The 19,169-nt window shown below is 40.6% G+C and overlaps 1 protein-coding gene across 1 annotated transcript in view; it reads right to left on the bottom strand.

Annotated features, from left to right (window-relative positions):
* TMPRSS7 (transmembrane serine protease 7) overlaps positions 1-15,911 on the bottom strand; it is a 694,472-nt gene extending 678,561 nt beyond the window's left edge. Inside the window, exons 1-3 of the mRNA XM_069203470.1 lie at positions 15,828-15,911; positions 9,950-10,154; positions 5,250-5,380 (exon numbers count right to left, since the gene is read on the bottom strand). Coding sequence (XP_069059571.1) covers positions 5,250-5,380; positions 9,950-10,154; positions 15,828-15,911 — 420 coding nt within the window. The remainder of the gene's footprint in view (positions 1-5,249; positions 5,381-9,949; positions 10,155-15,827) is intronic.
* Positions 15,912-19,169: the final 3,258 nt, after the last annotated feature.

The raw sequence follows: 19,169 nt of genomic DNA, 5'->3' as shown, positions 1-19,169 counted from the left end.
TGGACCTGGGGAGAACTTTGTCTGCTGGGTCCTAATGTCCTCGTTATACAATAACAATGTACAAAAAAGACAGCAAAAGCATAAGAAGCATTAGCATAGCCAATAGGTCTCGCCTGTGGGACCTTAAAAGTGTTTAGTTGGAGCTATTGGTTGTTCCAGTGTTTGTAAGCTATGTTACCACCATGTAACCTTGCATAAAGATCAACAGTATTGTTTATGTGAATGTGTATTACAAAACAGTATTCTACTCGAAAGGTCCAAAAAATGAAAAAATGGCTCACTCTAGAAACAGTTTGAACACTATAAGGTATCAATCAGAGGTCTCCAACCTTTTCTGTAGTATGAGCTCCCTATGTTCAATGAAAGTTATTAGAAGCTACTAATATTAATAGGGTTGTAGTAGTGACAGAATCAGAAATTATTACCTTCGTAGCCACCCTACGCAATACTACCAACAGCGATCACCCCAGTGCATCAGGCAAGGCTGCGAGCAGTAATTTAAAAAAGGTGTTGTCAATTTAGGCTGCCTTTACATAGGTAATACATGACAGCCATAGCTGCAATGCTTGTGGCAACAAGGTAAAATTAGTAATAAAACTCCCCAACTCCACATGATGCATCAATGTATCAGGTTTAAAAGTGTCTTGGAAATTCAACCATTTTTTTTCAAACATCATGTTATGAGTTCTGAAAATATACACATTTTTATCCTGAATACATACTTTTCAGTTTTGGTATGAATATATCTATTTAGTTAACCAAAAGCGTCTAATTTAGTAGGTTGGGCTGAACACAGGATAGGCTACTCAAAGGCAGGTGGGGAGCTACCAGTAGCTGACGAGCTACTCGTTGGAGAAGACTGCTATTAATAATATTGGGGCAGCATGCAAAAAGAGATTATGTTAGGTAACTGTTTGTTTGCAAAAATGCTTACTAAATATATTAACAAAGTCTACTGAAGCAAACACCCGCCGTCACCTTTCGCAGAGTCTTCCCCCTTCTTTTGCTAAAGCCAGAACCAGGATGGTGCCACATGTGGCCTAGAAAAGTAGAGAATCTGACTGTTTTCTTTTGAAATAAGCCAGCTGGAACAGATTACTCACAATATGAGCATGGCCATAAAGACTGTTGTCTTCTTTACTAGCTGCACTTTTATTTTTTCACGAAGCCAAACGCTACTCAAGCACGAGGTAATTCAAATATGTTTTACTCAGAAGGCAATAGAAAAACAACAGTACTCAAAGAATATATTAAACGAGGTAATCCAAGCGCGTTTTACTAAAAATACATTTAAAGGGCCAGACCTCAAAAATGAAATGCCATCGCAAAAGTGCGTTAGTCAGAAAGCAAAAAAAAGCAGCAGTACTCAAACACGAGGTAATCCAAGCATGTTTTAATCAGAAGGCCAAAAAAATGCCATCACAAAAGTGCGTTAGATAAAAAAAATAAAAAAAACAATAAAGGGAATCCAAGCTTGTTTTACTAAAAATAAATTAAACGCGCCAGACCTCTAAAATTAAATGCCATCGCAAAAATGAGTTAGTCAGAAAGCAGAAGAAAAAAAACACTACTCAAACATGAGGTAATCCAAGCGCGTTTTAGTCTGAAGGCAAAGAAAACCCAACATTACTCAAAGACCAGCTAATCCATAGGAAAAAAACAGTGCACCCAAAAAAACATAAATAAACAAAAGTGGCAGAGGACATGTAACAGGAGCAGTCTCCAGGGGAGGAAACCAAACAACAAAAGGAGGCACCAAAAAGAAAAAAAAACCTCACCATTTAGAAGCAAGAATTTCCGAAGGGCACTACAAACTACAAATCACAAGAGAAGGGCGAGAAAGGGCATGATCAAAGCCCAGAGGATGAACACAGCACCTCTCAAAGAGACAGCGCAGGCGCTGCCTAGACAACACCTATAAATGGCAAGTATTTACGACTGAAGCATTGAGGAGCCTTAGACCTGGCTACCCTTTGCTGACAAGCTAAAACGAAAGAAGATAAGGCTGGAAAGAAGCTTGTATACTCCGTGGGGGGACACTCAAGAGCGAGAGAGGCGTATGGTACTTCTTGCAAAACATGTGATAGACATGAAAATTAAAAACCCAACTTTCAGTTTTAAACCAACCGCAGCACAAGAGCTCCTCCAAAAACGAGTGCCAATAGTTAACTGGGGCCACAAGAAAATGAATGCCAGGCTGCAAGTGGCTCTTTGGCTATTTAATTATTACAGTTGCTCTAAATGTTACAGAGGAACATGTTTGAGAATATTTTTTACCCCCTCAATTGATGGCATACAGCAACCTGAGTGAGATAAGAGACACTAAAGGAGGAAATGTATGTGGCATACAGCATCTACTAAATAGCCGCTTAATTCCAGTCATCAATTCAATCCAGAGAGATCTGAATTTCTGTCATGCCTCTGAAATTGTGTAATTGAGGTGTGCCAGCGTCTATGCACAAAAAGCACTCATCAGTTGAAAGAATATTATTAATAAATGTGTAGAATAAACTGATACCTTAGCAGGAGCAACTGCCAGCAATTTTTGGCCTGGTCCATCCGAAGCCTGTCTCACTCAGTTCTACAATGAAGGAGAACTATGGACTATGGAAAAAGACAAAGCCTGGAAATATGTTGCATAGGTACTGTACACATTAAAGTTTCAGTTGGGTAATCTCACAAGACATGAAACAATGAATCTAAGGCATACAACATGTAAGCTCTCGTTATGAGTGGTCTGTTATAATTCCTGTTATTTCCCCGATCCTGAATTAGCATTACTGGGGGTCTCTGTAATTCCTGAGGCAGGGAAATAAAAGGAGCTGAGAGTTGTAGGGAATAATATGAAAAGGACTTACTGTTCAATTTCTGCATATTTTTCCCCAGTATTCTTCCAGAGCCCTAGCCCGTGTGCAATAGGTGAAAACTACAGGTGAACCATCATGTAGCCGAAGTGTTCTCGCAAAAACATCCAGTGGGAACAGTAACTCCCATTACTAGCCCTACCAGAATTACCACTCCACTTATAATGAGGGGCACAGACTATCGATTAGGCCATAGCTTGCGGCCAGGATCTAAATTCCCATAGCCTCTACTCCCCCTGGTGGAGGACTGCCAGGCAATGCCGTAGTTGCAGACACGTCTTCTTGGTTGGTATGTTAAGCCTACAGGGCCATCTGTTCCACACTAGGATGATCAAAATGCCAGGTGGGTGCCATTTTATTTTAATCCTGCTCTGCATCTCTGTTTGTTTTAAGCAAACTCCTAAAGTGGAAAGACAACAAAGAACCACTAACCCGGACACACAGGGACATTTCTGCCTGCACAAGGGGTGGGGAGAAGTGATGAATCTCCGTGCCTCTGAATTCTCTATAAGTCATAGCAGTCCTGTTCAAGGGAATGTAGTGATGGTTACCAAGCCCACAAAGGGCGAAGCAACCATCACTACTATCCAATGGTCCAGTGGTGAATGAACAGCCATGTCAAGAGATTCTTGTGGTTGTACTAGCTGTGGCTCCACCACTGGAATTCCTGGTCTTAGCTCAGATCTAAATTATACGGTGAACCGTACGTTTGGCCTCCTTAGCTGCAAGCAGGTTTGATTTAAGGTTTGGATTCATAGTTAGGGTGTGTGAAATTCACGTTAATATGCATAATAACGCGAACTCCATCCAGCTAAAAATTATTCATAATGCAAAAATGGCATTTCGTGCTATTATTTAGAGGAAAATGTTCCCTTGTGTCTGTTTTGGATGCAAGAATGCATTTGGCGCTCAAACACAAATAGCACAGAAAACATAAATGCCCGAACAAGAGCTCCTGGCATGATGACCCTTAGCGTTGTTCCCTTGCTTCCACCTACAATTGTTCTGTGTGGTGCAGTGGTGGAATTTAAATTTTTTTACAAAAGAAGCGTAATGTGAAATTACACATGATTATGCCACCTTAACAGAAATTATGCCCACGCTAATTTGGAGTTGCATGCTAATGAAAAATACTTAGAGACGTGGATGAAGTGCAAAATCTGAATTTGCTATATTTCTCTAAGCAGTACCAGCCTGCAGTGTGACAAAATACTCTTAAACTTTCCCCCATATTTATTATTTTTTACACAATGTAGCATGAGGCGTTGTTTTTTTACGCAAATGCCCAGTCTGGCTCTCTTAGGATCACGCTCTACATCACAAACAATAGGTGCTTGCTTCGATACGCCCAAAATGCTCCCAAGGACGGTCCATTTGGCACAAAGTGGTGCAAAGCAATGCAAAGCGCTATTTGCACTGAAAAAAGGGAACATTTCAAGTGCAAAATACATTTACACTGGACATTAAATACCCTTGCAAGATGTTGTTTTGATTTCTGTCACTTTGTGTGGCGATGAGCCGGGCCAAACCCGTTGTAAACATAGGCCTTAGTTCTATTTAGCTTTTTTAAGCCTGATGTTATGTAGCAGCTTCAATTTTTAGTGGGGTGCTACAACTATAGTAGCTTTCCATTCATACATTAACATGATATTTATGACAAACCTTTAAGATAAGGTGTAGAATGAATCTTGTATTTGCTTCAACCTTATTCTGTATCTTCAGCTTTCCATGTACTCATGGATGAAGTTGATTTTCGAGGGTCACAAAACCGACAGGGTAAACCTATGCTGAATGTCTTTGCGTGTGTAAATTAACTGTGGTCTGAAGACCCATTATTATAGGGCTTCAAGGCCACAGCAAACAGCAGGGTCTCTCACGTGACCACTATCTGAAAACATCATACATTGCACATAAGCTATACAGTAATTGTAATTGCATCATTTTAGCACCTGTTTCGGCAGTCTCCAAACTGGGGAAAAGAATGAGTAATGGAACAGGTGATATTTGTTATTTGCTTATTCTGTCTTAACCCAGCTGCTGTATCTCTTTAAGAATTTGACAGTGCTATTAAAGTGAAACATGCAACGTCTCACTTCCTCACCACTTTTCATATAGTTGTAGAAAACACTTTTCAAACACATAAGCCACTTCATGAAGTGGTGCACCCTTTTGTACAATATTTATCGAAGGGTAATATCAGAACGAATGGATTACATGCAATCACTGATAACTATCACAAGTTTATGGGGGGAAATGTAGATCCCGGTACTACAGAGGGGAGAAGAACAGAGGAGCATTGAAACGGGAGTGTATTTTACATCCTGAATAAGCATTCTTATATGTTAACTGTTTTTAAAACCAGTCATGGAGTAAGGATTAACTTACCACTTGGTGAACTTTATCTGATATTGTCAGAAATTCCTTTGAGTCCTTTTGTCTGTATTCAGGAAGGAATTCAGTGTTGGCAATGCGAAATAATCCAACAAAGTACAACACCTCCTTGTTTTCTGTCCGAACTGTGAAATGTAAAGATAAGTCAGAACTATATGTCACAATCATCTCACATATTAATGGGCGACCAGCTTCTTAATACAACATTTTGTAGAAGATGCCCTGATTGTGCATCATATTTTCTTGAAATTACACTAAATTCGTCATTTGAAACACTTTAAAGCAGTAAAGTACTTAGCATCATTGTTTAAACCTTCGAGAATGCGAGGCATATTTACAAGGCCTCTGCAGCACAATTATGCTGCTGGTGCGTCACTTTTGTGCAGTGTGCTCGCATATATTTACAAGGCCATTTAAAGCTACCTAGTGTGGCTTTTCATGGCCTTGTAAATATGGCCCCCTTCCATGCATAACTCTACGTGAGAGGAGCATTCCATGGGTGTTTGCTGTGGGTGTTCCCATGCAACAACCATGGAATCTGTCGCATTCCCAGATTTACAAGGTTTTGTAAAGTTGGTAAGGCGTCAGATTCTTACCTCATCCAAGGGGTGCCATAAAAGTGGCGCAATGAGGATAAATACCTTTATTTCTCTTTATTTTGTGGTCTTTCTGTGTGTGCTGCATTCTGAAGTACCCATAGAAACAGGAAAATGCCATTAATGATTGTTTAGTTGTAGGAAGGTGTCCCTTCCTGCACATAAACAATCATCCCTGCAACACATGCACCCTTGCACCATGGTGCAAGGGTGCCTGCTTTGGCGCTAGGCAGTCAATTGTGCACCAGCACAGAGGATAGTACAGGGAAGCATCATATTGCTGTAAATACGATGCACCCCTGCAGTTTGCTAATGGTGCAGCTTGCAGAGCCACACTGTGTCATTTTCTTGTAAATGTGGGCCAGAGTAACAAAAATAAACTAGTAAACAGACTCCAACAAAGACTATAGCACTAGAACTAAATGCTGGTTCTCTGATTCCACCACAACACAATAGTATTGCAAATTCAAAATTAGAGGATCAACATGATAGCCAGAAGGGTTTTCTACAAGGATCACTATGATAGTCAGAAGAGTTTTCCATAAGGAAATCAACGGGATGTGGTACTATTATCACAACACATTTATCAGTGCAAATATTATCTATGTTCAAATTAACAGACGTAGAAATAGTAAGCATAGGTGAAGGTGATGCATAGCTGATCCGGATACAGCTAACACTGCTCAACCAGATTTAAAAAAAGAGGGGCTTCTTTCTAATGGAGGTTATTTTCAAATTCGATACATGCAACCCACAGTGAATCTTCCACATACAAGTACATTGGCACTCATTGGACTTTTGAGATAGTCTAACCTTTTGCCTATGCTGCTCTCAGAGTTAAGATTTAATTTGTTCTGACCATTCAATAAAATAGAAGTGATTTCATAATCTGATTTTTGTAGTTAGTTCTTCACCACATTGACTCTGGTAGATTGCAGGTTTAATACTAGAGTGAACCATAAGCAAAATGCCAAAGGAGGTCAGGAAGTAACCCCAATACTTGTAGGTGGTCTTTTATGGTTGCAGAAAATGCATATTTTCTCCCTCGTTGTCATGTTCCTCCTTAATACTCTGCTTAATTGTCTATTTTTCTTCAAAAGCTCCATAGATAGGAGCACACCCTCTAGATGAACCCAGTGACAATTTACGGATTCTCTTGCCACACAGTAAGAGGTAAATATTTAGTTTTCTGGAGGAATCTTTGCATAGATAACCATGTAGAAGCAGAAGCTAGTCACTCCAGACTTGGACACCACAATGAAAAGAGTTGCTAATAGGCCCTATAGATGATAACTCCATGAACTGAAAGCTTATTCACTTATGCTGCAAAAGGGTGTGCGGTCTGACTTCCATGACTATCTATTCAATTTCTCTATAGCTTAGTGCAGAACAAACAATTATTTTCTTTCCATGTGCATTGCTATTGTGAGGACTTTAATCTTTTCTTCTGTTCTTTTCTGTCTCAAAGGGGTGGGGGGGAGTCTGCATTCACCACCGCCCAGCATGAGGTTAGGGAACATCTGTCTTCAGTGTTTAAAAGACTGGAATAACTGTGGCCATCAATAATATGTATATGTGCTGGGGTCAAATAGAGATGAGTGAAACTCTTTGTTTGAAAAATAGCTGCAATTTACAAATCATATGAGATTGCCTCTCCTAAACTATGAAGGGCAGCAAGGAGAGGTGTGGATGGGGTAGAGGTGAGTGAGAAGTGATTATATAGTGTTGGACAGGGAGTAGGTTCCAATTCTTTTCTATGTTATATTTGACCTGTGCAGTCATGACAGACCAATGAAGTTGATAATATTATAAGAAATACTATGACTCCCTTGGGCCGAACTAATCAGTTCCCTGTATTCCCACTATAAAGCTGGAAAAGAAGCAACATTTAGACTTTCCTATAATCCTACATCAAGTAAACCATCAGAAAAATGAAAGGTCTTACTTCTGACTAGGACCAAAAGTATCTATGGAAACACATAGCCACAACTGAGGTCCACCACAACGAAAGATGTGAAAACAATTTAGTTCAGTCCTTTCAACCCCTAATCATCAAATCTTAATGACATAAATATTGCTGCATTCTGATAAACAAACTGAATGATGGTAAAAGAAGCCATCTTGGCCTTTATATTTTAAACTAACAGACTAAAGATCTATAGTTTTATAAATCTATGGTTGGAATGTTTTTTTTTTTTTAGAAGCTCAGTTACCTTCCTAAAACTAGTGAAGCTGCAAACGCTTGACAAATTTGGTAAAACCTTTCTTCGGATATTTGACAAACTTTAAGTTCATTTTTTGAACTAAGAAACTGAATCACCTAACCCGAGTAATGTGTATTTCTATTATATACCAATGAAGGTATGAAAAACAATGCAAATATAAATGTAAAGCAGCAATGTTGATCCATGGGACTTCATCAATTAGCATTTAGCATTAGGAAAGTAAATTTGACAATTTTGCCCTTTGTGCTCTGCTCAAGAATGGTTAAAAGTAAAATCCAGGATTAATGTGATAACTATGTTACTGATTGAATTGAAATCGGTAACATTACATAATAAGCCATTTCATAGGCCAACAACCAGCTGAGCCAAACCCACTGACAAGCCTTTCTTACCTACTATTGAAGTCAATCATTCATTCCCATGGGACTGTGACATAATTTGTTTTCCTCTAGTAGAATACAATTTTGACTATAAATCATGAATGAGGACATTGACTTTTTAATAATTTTGCAGTCATCATATTGTAATGAATATCTGACTTTAAGGAGAGGTAAGTGACTGATCTGGCTGTAGACAGAGCTTTTCCATCCAGGGGAATTTCTGATAGACTATATTGTCATATACTTTAGAACATGGACTTTTGCTTGTGAAACCGTGCATCAGTATTGCAACGTGAGAAACTCTAGTCTGCCCCTAAACTGTGCTCCACTTAAATATAGTGCACAGTGAGATTCAACATATAACAACTGTGCAGCTGATGATTGGCTTACGGATACAAATTTCATATAATGTAAACATCAATTAAAAATATTGCCTTCACTTGCAAAATAAAACAGGAGTGATTAGTGGGCTACCACACCTGTGAATTAATCAGCATATCAACTGTGCTGTGATTAATTGGCTAAGAGACTAAGACATTGCATGCCTTTGTGTTGCACAAGGTGATGCAGGGCAACACAAAAGCCTGTTTGGGATTTAAAAAGTCACGCAAGGCATCATTTGCATGGCCTTGCTTGGTTTTCTAAAGAAATGTAAGGCAACTCAGCAGTTTGCACGACATAGGCGTTCCATGCATGGATCATGGGAATTTCCATGCATTCACCCATGGATTTCATGCCACTCCAGATTTACTATGGTTTTAAAACTGGGATTGTGTGAAATTGATATGCCTACCACAGAGAGGCAGTACGAGAAGAAGTATGATTTTTTCTCTCCTTGTTACTTCATCTTTAGACTGTTTTTGTTAGGGAAGGTATCCCTGCCTGCACAAAAACAATCCTACCTTTAATTTGGGCAAGTTTGCAACATGGTGCAGGAGTGTTTATGTTGACGCCAGGCTTCCTCAAGTGCACCAATGTTAGAGAGAGCTGAATTGTGCCATTTCCTAATAGAAATGGTGCTTTTCAGCTCGCTCTCATTCGTGCAGCATAGCAACATTGCTTGCTGCCCTGTACTAGGTAAATATTTGATAATTTTGTCCCCACGTCTTTTGCCATATTTTAGAGTCTGACAATGTCTTTTATACTAGACATGTAGCCCAAAGATCAGAAAATGTAGTATTGTGTAAATCCATCAATGTATTCATGTATGAATGGATATTATATGCTACATTTACTTCAACGATTTCACAAGTGCTAAATCCACATAGTGCCGAAATTAGAACTCACGTGGTAATACCGCACATTTTGACTGCATGAAAAATCTAGTGGCGATACCCAAGAGCTAATTTAAGGTATTGATATTTACTGTATGTATGTGGTAATACCAACCGAATATCAATGCTTGTGGAAGGAGGCCCAAACTGAATTTGTCTTGAAATTGTTTTGCATTAATATTATTTTCACTCAAACAATGTGAATAACATACAACTCACAGATGAAGACCCAAAGCAAGGACCATGTTATCACAGCTATGACAAACAGGATCACAGTGAAAAGTATCATTTTGTTTTGAAAATTCCAAAAATCCGCTCTTCTGGCGTTTTTGTTTGATTTCAATTTGTGGTGACCTTTCCGACGAACTCTCTTTTTTGACACCTTTTCCTCTATGCTGGAGACCTGAACGGACACGTTGGAGACCTAATGTAAAAAGAAAATATGACATAAGCATATCACAAGTTGCTTCATTGTACGATTACATTAAAATGGGAACACATACTCTTCTTTGCTTTATTTATTTTTGATGATTTACCATAATAAAAACATATGAGAAACAAGTATTTTCAAATCCAATAGATCTTGCCTTTAAAGGGCAAATACTGATCTGCTGGCTTTACCAATGGACTTGTGGGGAGGTGGGGCAGCCAGTGTGTGTGTGTGTGTGTGTGTGTGTGCACGCTAGAATGAGACAGTTTTTCAGATGATGACATCCATGAATTGCCCTGGGCTGATACCAATACTGATGGACAGCCCTGCCAAAAGCCAACTGAGCCACATTAATCAGTGGCTGATAAGGGCTGTCCAAGATCACATTATTGCATATATATATATATATATATATATATATAGCATTTACTGGCTGTCACCAGTAGGTAGTTGTAGTTCAGACCTAGTTTCTATAGCAAAAGTGTTTTTTGTTTTGCCAATAACATTGGCGCCATTTGGTGAATCCTCACAAAATTTTCAAAACTAGTTCACACCTGAGTTGAGCTGCTGTCGTAAATGTTTTGGGTTGATTCATCGAGCGAGGGCTGAGAAAAAGTGGTAGCCCCAAAATGTGTTTTCCCCATTCAATTTCCCATAGGGATTTTAAGCAACACTGCAGCCTGAACTGCTGGAAAGAATTACACCAAATTTGGCCGGAAGCTATCTCTTGGTCCAGAAAGAGCCTTTTTTGTGATTTGATGTAAATCCGTTCAGCAGTTTGTGAGTAATTACAGAAAAAAACCAAAAATGGCATATCTAGGATGCTCACCCTCTGTGGATCCAACAGATTTCATGCTGAGATATTACTGCCTACTAACACTTCAATCAGGAAGAGTTGGCAGCCATTTTGGGGCTTGGACTGAGCCAAGTCTTAAAAAAAAAAGTTAAATGAAATTTTCCAAAATCCACCCGGGAAGGGGAGTCATGCTGGCCCCTTCACCTTTCAATAATTGTCCGGGCCCCAGAGGAATGGTCCCCAGGGCCAAAATAGGCTGAGAAGGGGTGGCCACATGACCCCCCTCCTGTTTTACTAATTGTCTGGGCCTCAGGGATAGGGTCCTGAGGCCAAAATTGGCCCGGGGAGGGGGCTCCCCTCCTCTTTTAGTAATTGGGTGGCCTGGGGGATGAGGTTCTTGAGACCTTAATGGGGCCAGGGAGGGGACTGTGTGCCCCTCTGTCGGGTTTCCTAAATATGGAGGGTGGGCAACAGGACCTGGTCACCTGCCCGGCCCTGTGGCTAAGTACCTTGGCACACAGCCAAAGGCCATGCATTGCACGGGGTTGAATGTTTACAGGGGGTTGACAGGCCAGCCTGTTCATGGCGGGGATGGGATTAACATAAGGTGATTAAATATTACTTAACATTAAAAAAACATGGAAACTGACTGAAAAAAACAAAGGTTACAGGGACGATATAGTTAGGAAAAAGAATTAAAAAACACCATGCACTCACAGATCCACTCAGACACTCATGCACTCACTCACAGACCTGCTCATATACTCAGGCAATCACTCAGAGACCCAGGGACATTATAGTTAGGAAAAGTAATTTTAAAAAACATAGAAATTCACTGTAAAAAACAATGGTTACAGGAACGTTATAGCTATGTTCAGATTATAAACAAACAAAAGCATAGATTCAATAGTTATAGTTATACTTACCTGAAGAAACTAAAACTCGTGCCCTAAGATAATCATAGCTTGTGCCTTCGCCATGCACTGCTGCTTACCCACATATTACATCAATAATGACATTATTCAAAATATAACTGCAGCATTTGCAATAAAATTTGTGATGTTAAAACTGTCCATGGTGGGGACATGAGATATAGTTACTTAGGGCACGAGCTACAGTTTCTTGAAATAAGCAAACTATAACTATTGAATTTCTATGGTTTTGTGCATGTAAAATTTGATCCTAACTATAATGTCTCTGTAACCTTTGGTTTTTTTTTTGTGAATTTATATATGCTTATGTGTGTGTATGTGCATGAGCTGGCTGTAGGTGATACCTAAAATGGCTTTTTAAATGTTTCTGTTGTTGCTCTTGTTCTAGCTAAAAAATTCTGCATGCGATCATAATAGGAGAGTAAACTAATACGCATTTTCTTGAAACAGCTTTCTTAACAATCTCCTTCCCTGGATAGAAAGGTCCAGATTAATTCCAACCCAACTAAAAATAGTCATGACATCAGGATGTGCAGTCTAGCTCTCAGTCTCAAATCCACACATTACTGCTGACATGAAATTACCAAGCAAACACAGCCAACTTAACCTCAGTGCTTACTCCACCAGGGAGTAGAGCGGAGATGCACTGAGGACAACCATTCTCAAATCCAATAGGTTTGTGTTAAATATGCTATCACTTGGAGTTAGCACCCACATTAGAGCACGACACAAAAGGGGAAACCAGAAGGAGTAAACAGAGATGACTATATTTGTAAAGTAGTCTCTCATGCAGTTCAAACTATCACTCAAGAGGAGTTGAAAGAATATCACCTAAATAGCCAATGGCATTGGGTTGGCGAACCTGTGGCTGGTACTGCTACCAGTGAGAGTGTGCCAGAATGAAATGAGGCACTTTTTTTCGGATGTTCACATCTGCAAAATGCTCTGGCATGATACCAACATTGGCCTACAGCCTTCTTACTTAATATCTAAAGCTAGCTGAACCACAGTAGTCAATGGCATATAAAGCCCCTTTCTGTATATGCATGTGTATGTATGTTTATGTGGTGCTTATTATGTGTTGTATGTTGAGTTGTGTGGTGTGTGCTATATGACACCAATACCTGCTGCCTCTAGGTGAGACTAAAAATACTTCTAAACCGGTCCCAGGATACTTGTTTCCAGTCCAGAGAGAACCTGGCTTGGCAGTTCAAGCTGGACTGTTTCAATGGGGAGTAGGGTCAAGACAGATTTGTATATGGCTAGGTCCAAACTGGGGGTGTGGTGAGCAACAAAACGATTGATTAAAACCAGATCTGTGACTGGGGGTGCATGTTTGCATCGTTCAGCATTCTATCCATCATCTGTTCCTTTTGCTTTTGTCACCCTAAGTGGGGACGGTATGGCCAGACGTGGGTCCCATGCTCACTGTGCCACTGGATTCAAGCTAGCCTGGCTGATGAGGGGTGATAGCTCCGAAACTAATCCCAGGATGCTTGTTTATGGGCCAGGGTGGACCTGGCTTGGCAGTTTGAGGTGGACTGTTCCCATGGATAACAGGGTCAAGACTGATTTGCATATGGTTGAGTCCAAACTGGGGTGGCGTGGTGAGCATAAAAAGTGATGGATTAAAAACCCAGATCTGGGACTGGGGGTGAATTTTTGCATTGTTCAGCATTCCGTCCATCTTCTGCTCTTTTTTATTAATGTGGTATCCCCTGAGCCCTCCTCAGAATGCTGTGAATCTGTGGAAGATCAGAAAAATTATTTGCCTGCTGATCTCTGAGAAGAACTGAGGGGCTGGACTACTCCTACTTGTATTCAGGACTAAGAAGTGGACTCCAAGGGTCTGTTGGCTGACCTATTAAGCTAGAGGGCCACAACAAGCTGAAATAAGCCTTTCCCTCAGGGACCCAGCTCACCATTTCCAACTGGATCTGCTCTGGACCCTGCTGGCAGCTTCTGCTGGGGTGAGTCTTGAGCCCCGGGTACTTTCCTTAGGTCCTGGGAACCCTGGGTGTGTCAAAGTATACTCTTCCTAACATCTTGAGAAATCTGGATGTAGAAACATTTGGCTTCAAGACCTCTGGAGGACTGGGAAAAACCTGTGTGTTTCTGCTGAACTGAAGATTCAGTTTCTCTCTCTCTGAGCTTTTTCCCAAGATCACACTAAATCAGTTTTCCAATTGAAATACTGCAAATGTTGTATATGCCATTTGTTTGTCCTTGTAACGAGATCTTTATTGGACAAACTACACACACAATCTGGATTCAGATTTGCCAGCATGGATGTCGTCTTTGCTGCAGAATTGTCAATGCACCCTTGGTCAACCACTTCCTGGAGAAAGGACATACTGAATATGACCTCCGGTGGCAAGGGGTTGAGTTTGTCAAACCACCTGAGAGAGGAGCAAATATCACATCCCTACTCAACAAGGAGGTGCTGAAGTGGATTCTGCATACTAACAGTTTGAACACTGGCCTGAACAAGATAGAGGAGTGGACTACACTGGTGTAATTTCCATTTTTGATTGACTCTTTCTTGACCATACAGTGCTGGCCTTTCATATCCAGGTTGCACACTTACCATGTGTACTACAATCCTTAATTAATTTCGGGGTATCTTTTGGACTAGGAAAATATTTAAATAATTATAGACGGGATGGCAATGTATGTGATATCATATATTCATAACTGTACTCGAAAGGGCAATGTATATAACACCATACTTGGATTTTGTGTTAATATTGGTCTGTTTCGGTAATGAGCAAGTCATTTTAAATTGCAGAATAATGGAATTCATCCTCCCTCATAATTTTTCTTTTTTAATATCATGCTGCTTCCTCTATTTTGGGTCTTATCACTATGTCCACGCCCCTCCTTTTCATGTTGTTGCTGGATTATTTATAGCTATCTGTGCATGTCAAGTTGGATCACACGATCCTCACTTCCTGGTTTTTAAGCCGCTGGCACAAGGTTAGTTACTTCCTTCATGTGCGACCTCACTACTGTCACTGGTATCACTGTTTGGCGAGCCACAGACTTCTTCACACTACATCGCTGGATGCGGCGCACCTTTCTGCTACTATTCTCCACTTGCTTGGTTAAGTACACTTGCCAGTAGGCTCCGCTGACATTACTAGTTACATTATGCAGTAATTACCAATCAGCAATTTTTGTCTCAACAGAGCTGTAAGAGATCGGACGCGACCTGCGCTAATATTTTCACATATCATGGACCATTGTGATTCTAACTTTAGGCACAATTTGGTTCCACATTTAAAATTTTATGTAGTAACCTTTGTTCTCTTCTCCTTTTCTAGTTAATATTGTTGTTCCTTGGATTGATTCCGGTTTATTGATTTGATTGAGGTCAGTTTCCTTGAATGAAGACCAAATCCTTGGTCATTGGTTTTAATTGTGACTTTGCACAACTCACTGTGCATTCTTTTCCTGTGCATGTACGTTTAACTCAGTAGCCCTAATGGTGTGTTTGCCACATTCTTTACTTGCACATTAATAGTTACTAGGACCATTTCCATATGGTGATTTACGGTGTGTAATTGTGAGGTTGCCCAATTGTGTGGGACCTCAGTAGTGCATGGCTCACTCTCAGTAAGCCGCCGGTTTGATGTGCATGTTGGGTGAAATTCTATAATTATTGTGTGCGTCTGTTTTTGATCGTCTTCACTTATGGCCATACCTAATTTCACCTTTCTTATTTTTCTTCCCCCTGTTCTTACCTCTTCTTTTTCTACAGCAGGCTTTAGTGACTTAAGTAGTAATCCTGTAGGCCTCTTATGCGGATTCTTATGTCCTGATGACAAGCCCGGTAATTTGTAAGGGATCAAACCATTGTCAACAAATTTACCATGACTGGTGGATTATAAATAATTTAATTTGTGATATGAGCATGAGTACAGCATGCTTGTGACTTACTTCATATACTACTGTCATGTCACAGTGAATCTGCCTGATGTAGTTGAAGCCAATGGCCCCATATTGAGCTTTGTTTCTCACCATTTTGTGCTATCTATGACTTAATAATCACATATTATTGTTTAAATTGTTATTTGAAAAGCCACTATAGATTTCATTGTAATTCTATGATTATTTTAATTTAAAAGTTTTCTTTTCTCAGGGACCACTGTTCTTCTAAAGAAACTGAGCTTTTTGCCAGCATCAGGAAATACATTTTAGTGAATTGCAGCCTTGTCCTGCTGGCGGAATCCAAGTTCCAAAAAAGTGATTAAGGGGCTAATTCGGAGTTTGGCAGATGGGTCATTCAATCACAAATGTGATGGATATCCCACCCGGCGTAATACAAATGTATTATATTGAATAGCACTTGTAATATAGTAGATGGGATATCTGTCACTCTTGTGATCGAAAAACCCATCCACTGAAATTTTAATCGGCCCTACATTTAGGTGAAGATGGCATAAGTGTCCGGCCAGTGAGAGTAGTTCTCTGGGAACTAATTTTTATTTTTTCCCGCTCTGAGCTTTTCCCACCTCAACCAGCACATTCTCCGGGGCCTTGTCGAATGCTTATCCAACATTGAAGAGCTCTTCTCAGTGCCCCACTGAAGCACTTTGATTTCTATTTTCAAGACTAAAGGCCTGATTTAGAGTTTGTTGGAGGGGTTACCTGTCACAAATGTGGCCGATATCCCATCTAATGGATATGATGGAATCATAATTTGGGCAAACACATTTGTGATGGAGTAACCCCATCCGCGAAACTCTAAATCAGGCCCCAAGTCTGAAGATAAAATCACCGACCAGGTCTATCCTAGTTGGTGTAGCAAACCTGCACTCCATAACGGCTGGCCTCAAGTTATGCCTATGTCCCGGTCTACTGCAGTCAGTTGACTTACATTAGCACTTAATGCATTTTGATGCTATTTCGTTTTTAATATCTAAAAATTAATATGTCCTGTTTCCCTTGTTGGAATTTTGTGGTTTGGGTGTAATTTTGTTCATTAAATTATTATTTTTTAATAAATTGAAATCTATTTTTTTCAGTTGTGTTTCTGAATGTTTAACTATTTGGGTACTTCTAGATGTGTTACATATTTTCTGAATTTACACCTGTCTGATCTGTGCCATAGCAATAAGTGTTGAGCTCATGTGTAAATTATTGACCTACCAAGATAGAGACATTATTACTTGTGGAGGACACTCATCTTCTCCAACTAATAATCCACTTTCTCAGACACATGCAATTAACGTCTAGTTCTAAAATAATGGACTAAATAGCGAGACATTTTGTTCCTATTCTTACTTTTTAAGCAGCCAAAATAACAATGACATACCCAAAGTGCAAACTTTTCATACAAGTACTGTCTTTATCTAAAACTCAAATGAAGCTTTTGGTGGTGTGTAATAGAGTAGTAAATGTCATATCAAAATATATCCTGCTGTCCCACCATCTGGAATTGTAAGATTGGAAATCTGTGTCCAGTAGAAAGCAGTGTGCGTTAAAAAATAGCCACAGTGAGCATTAAGATCACCTTCAGCCTTGTCTTGCCACTCATGTGGACAGACCATGCTATTGTAAACTTCTACATCAGTGCACCCCCACCCCCATATACTCACACCGACCAAAAAACGTAACTGGAGCAACATACCAGAATCAGACTGGACTCTCACTTTCAGATCAGGCCAACCAACCCTCACTTGTGAACTACAGAAAGACATACCCACCTTTGACAACTGGATCTCAGACTGCATCAGCAACCTGGCCCCTATGAAAACATCTGACAAACAAGAACTCACGCCCAAGCATGCTGGTCCATCAAGGACCTCAGAGACAAGTGCCACTGCAAGCAACTAGAAAGAAGATGGAAGACAAGCCAAGACAACACCTCCAGAGACACATAAAATCTGCTCTAAGAAGGTACCACACACAGATCAAATAAGCAAGGAAAGCTGCTCTTGTGACCAGACTTGAATCTTGCTCTAACACAGATAAAGAACTCTTCAACATAATCATGGAATTCACCAATACAACAGCTGCTACCAATGCCCTCTGTGACAGCCTGTCAGACTCATAACAAAATCCCCGAGATCTACTTCAACTTGATATCACAACACATTCTCCCACAGCCACCTGGAGTTCTCTAACTAACTGGAACCCAGTCACCATATAAGGCACTACCAGAATAAGGCAGCCCATCCACTCAGGATCCCCCTCAGACCCTTGCCCTCACCAAGTGTACAACCTGGGAAGCACACTGATCAGCAGCAACCTCACCACTACCATCAACTCTTCCACCTCAGTGGATACTTCTTAGACAAATATAAAACACATGGAGGTCACTTCTCTGCTGAAGAAACACTCAGCTAATCCTACAAATCTGAGCAAATACAGGCCCATCTCGCTTCTTACCTTCTCAGCCAAAGTCCTCGAGAAGGAGACCAACAAGCAGCTCGCTGCCCATTTTGAAGAGCAGCACCTCCTGGACTCTACCCAGGCAGGCTTCTGCAGCAACCATTGCACAGAAACTGCCCTCCGAGCAGCAACAGATGACATTCACTCAATCAGGGACAGAGAAGAAACCACTGCAAACATCCTGCTTCTCCTTTCGGCAGCATTCCACACTCTCGTCCACAGCACCTTCATCACCAAACTTCAAAAATCAGGAGTCCAAGGACTCGACCTAAGATGGATCTCCTCCTTCCTCTCCAACAGGACACAACAGGCAAGACTCTCCACTTTCACCTCCAAACCCAAGAAAATTATCTGCAGAGTTCCTCAGGGATTCTCTCTCAGCCCGACCATGTTCAACATTTACCTGGCACCTTTTGATCGCATCATAAGAATCCACAACATCAGTGTTGTTTCCTACGCCAGTGACACTCAGCTCATCCTCATCAACACAAACAATACAAGCAGGAACAAATCCACTGCCTGCATGTCAGACATAGCAAACTGGATGCAAGAGAACTGGCTCAAGCTCAAAACAGAGACAACAGAGGGCCTAATCTTCGGAAATAAGAACTCGGCCTTGGACTCCTCCTGGTGGCCATCCGACCTGGGTCCTACACCCACCCCCACTGATCACGCCAGAAACCTGAGAATAATCTTTGACAACAAGCTCTCGATAAACAGTCAATGTTGTGATCTCATCCTGCTGCCACATCCTCTGAATGCTTCGCAAAATCTTCAAATGGCTCCTCACACATACTAGAGGAACAGTCACTCATCCCCTCATCACCAGCAAACTCAACTACAGCAAAGTACTTAACATTGGCATCTTCAGCCATCTCATTCAAA

Source organism: Pleurodeles waltl, chromosome 8 (assembly GCF_031143425.1).
Source record: "Pleurodeles waltl isolate 20211129_DDA chromosome 8, aPleWal1.hap1.20221129, whole genome shotgun sequence".
In the NCBI taxonomy this organism is placed as follows: Eukaryota; Metazoa; Chordata; class Amphibia; order Caudata; family Salamandridae; genus Pleurodeles; species Pleurodeles waltl.
The sequence above is the reverse complement of the archived record's forward strand: the minus strand, read 5'-3'. Positions and strand labels throughout refer to the sequence as shown.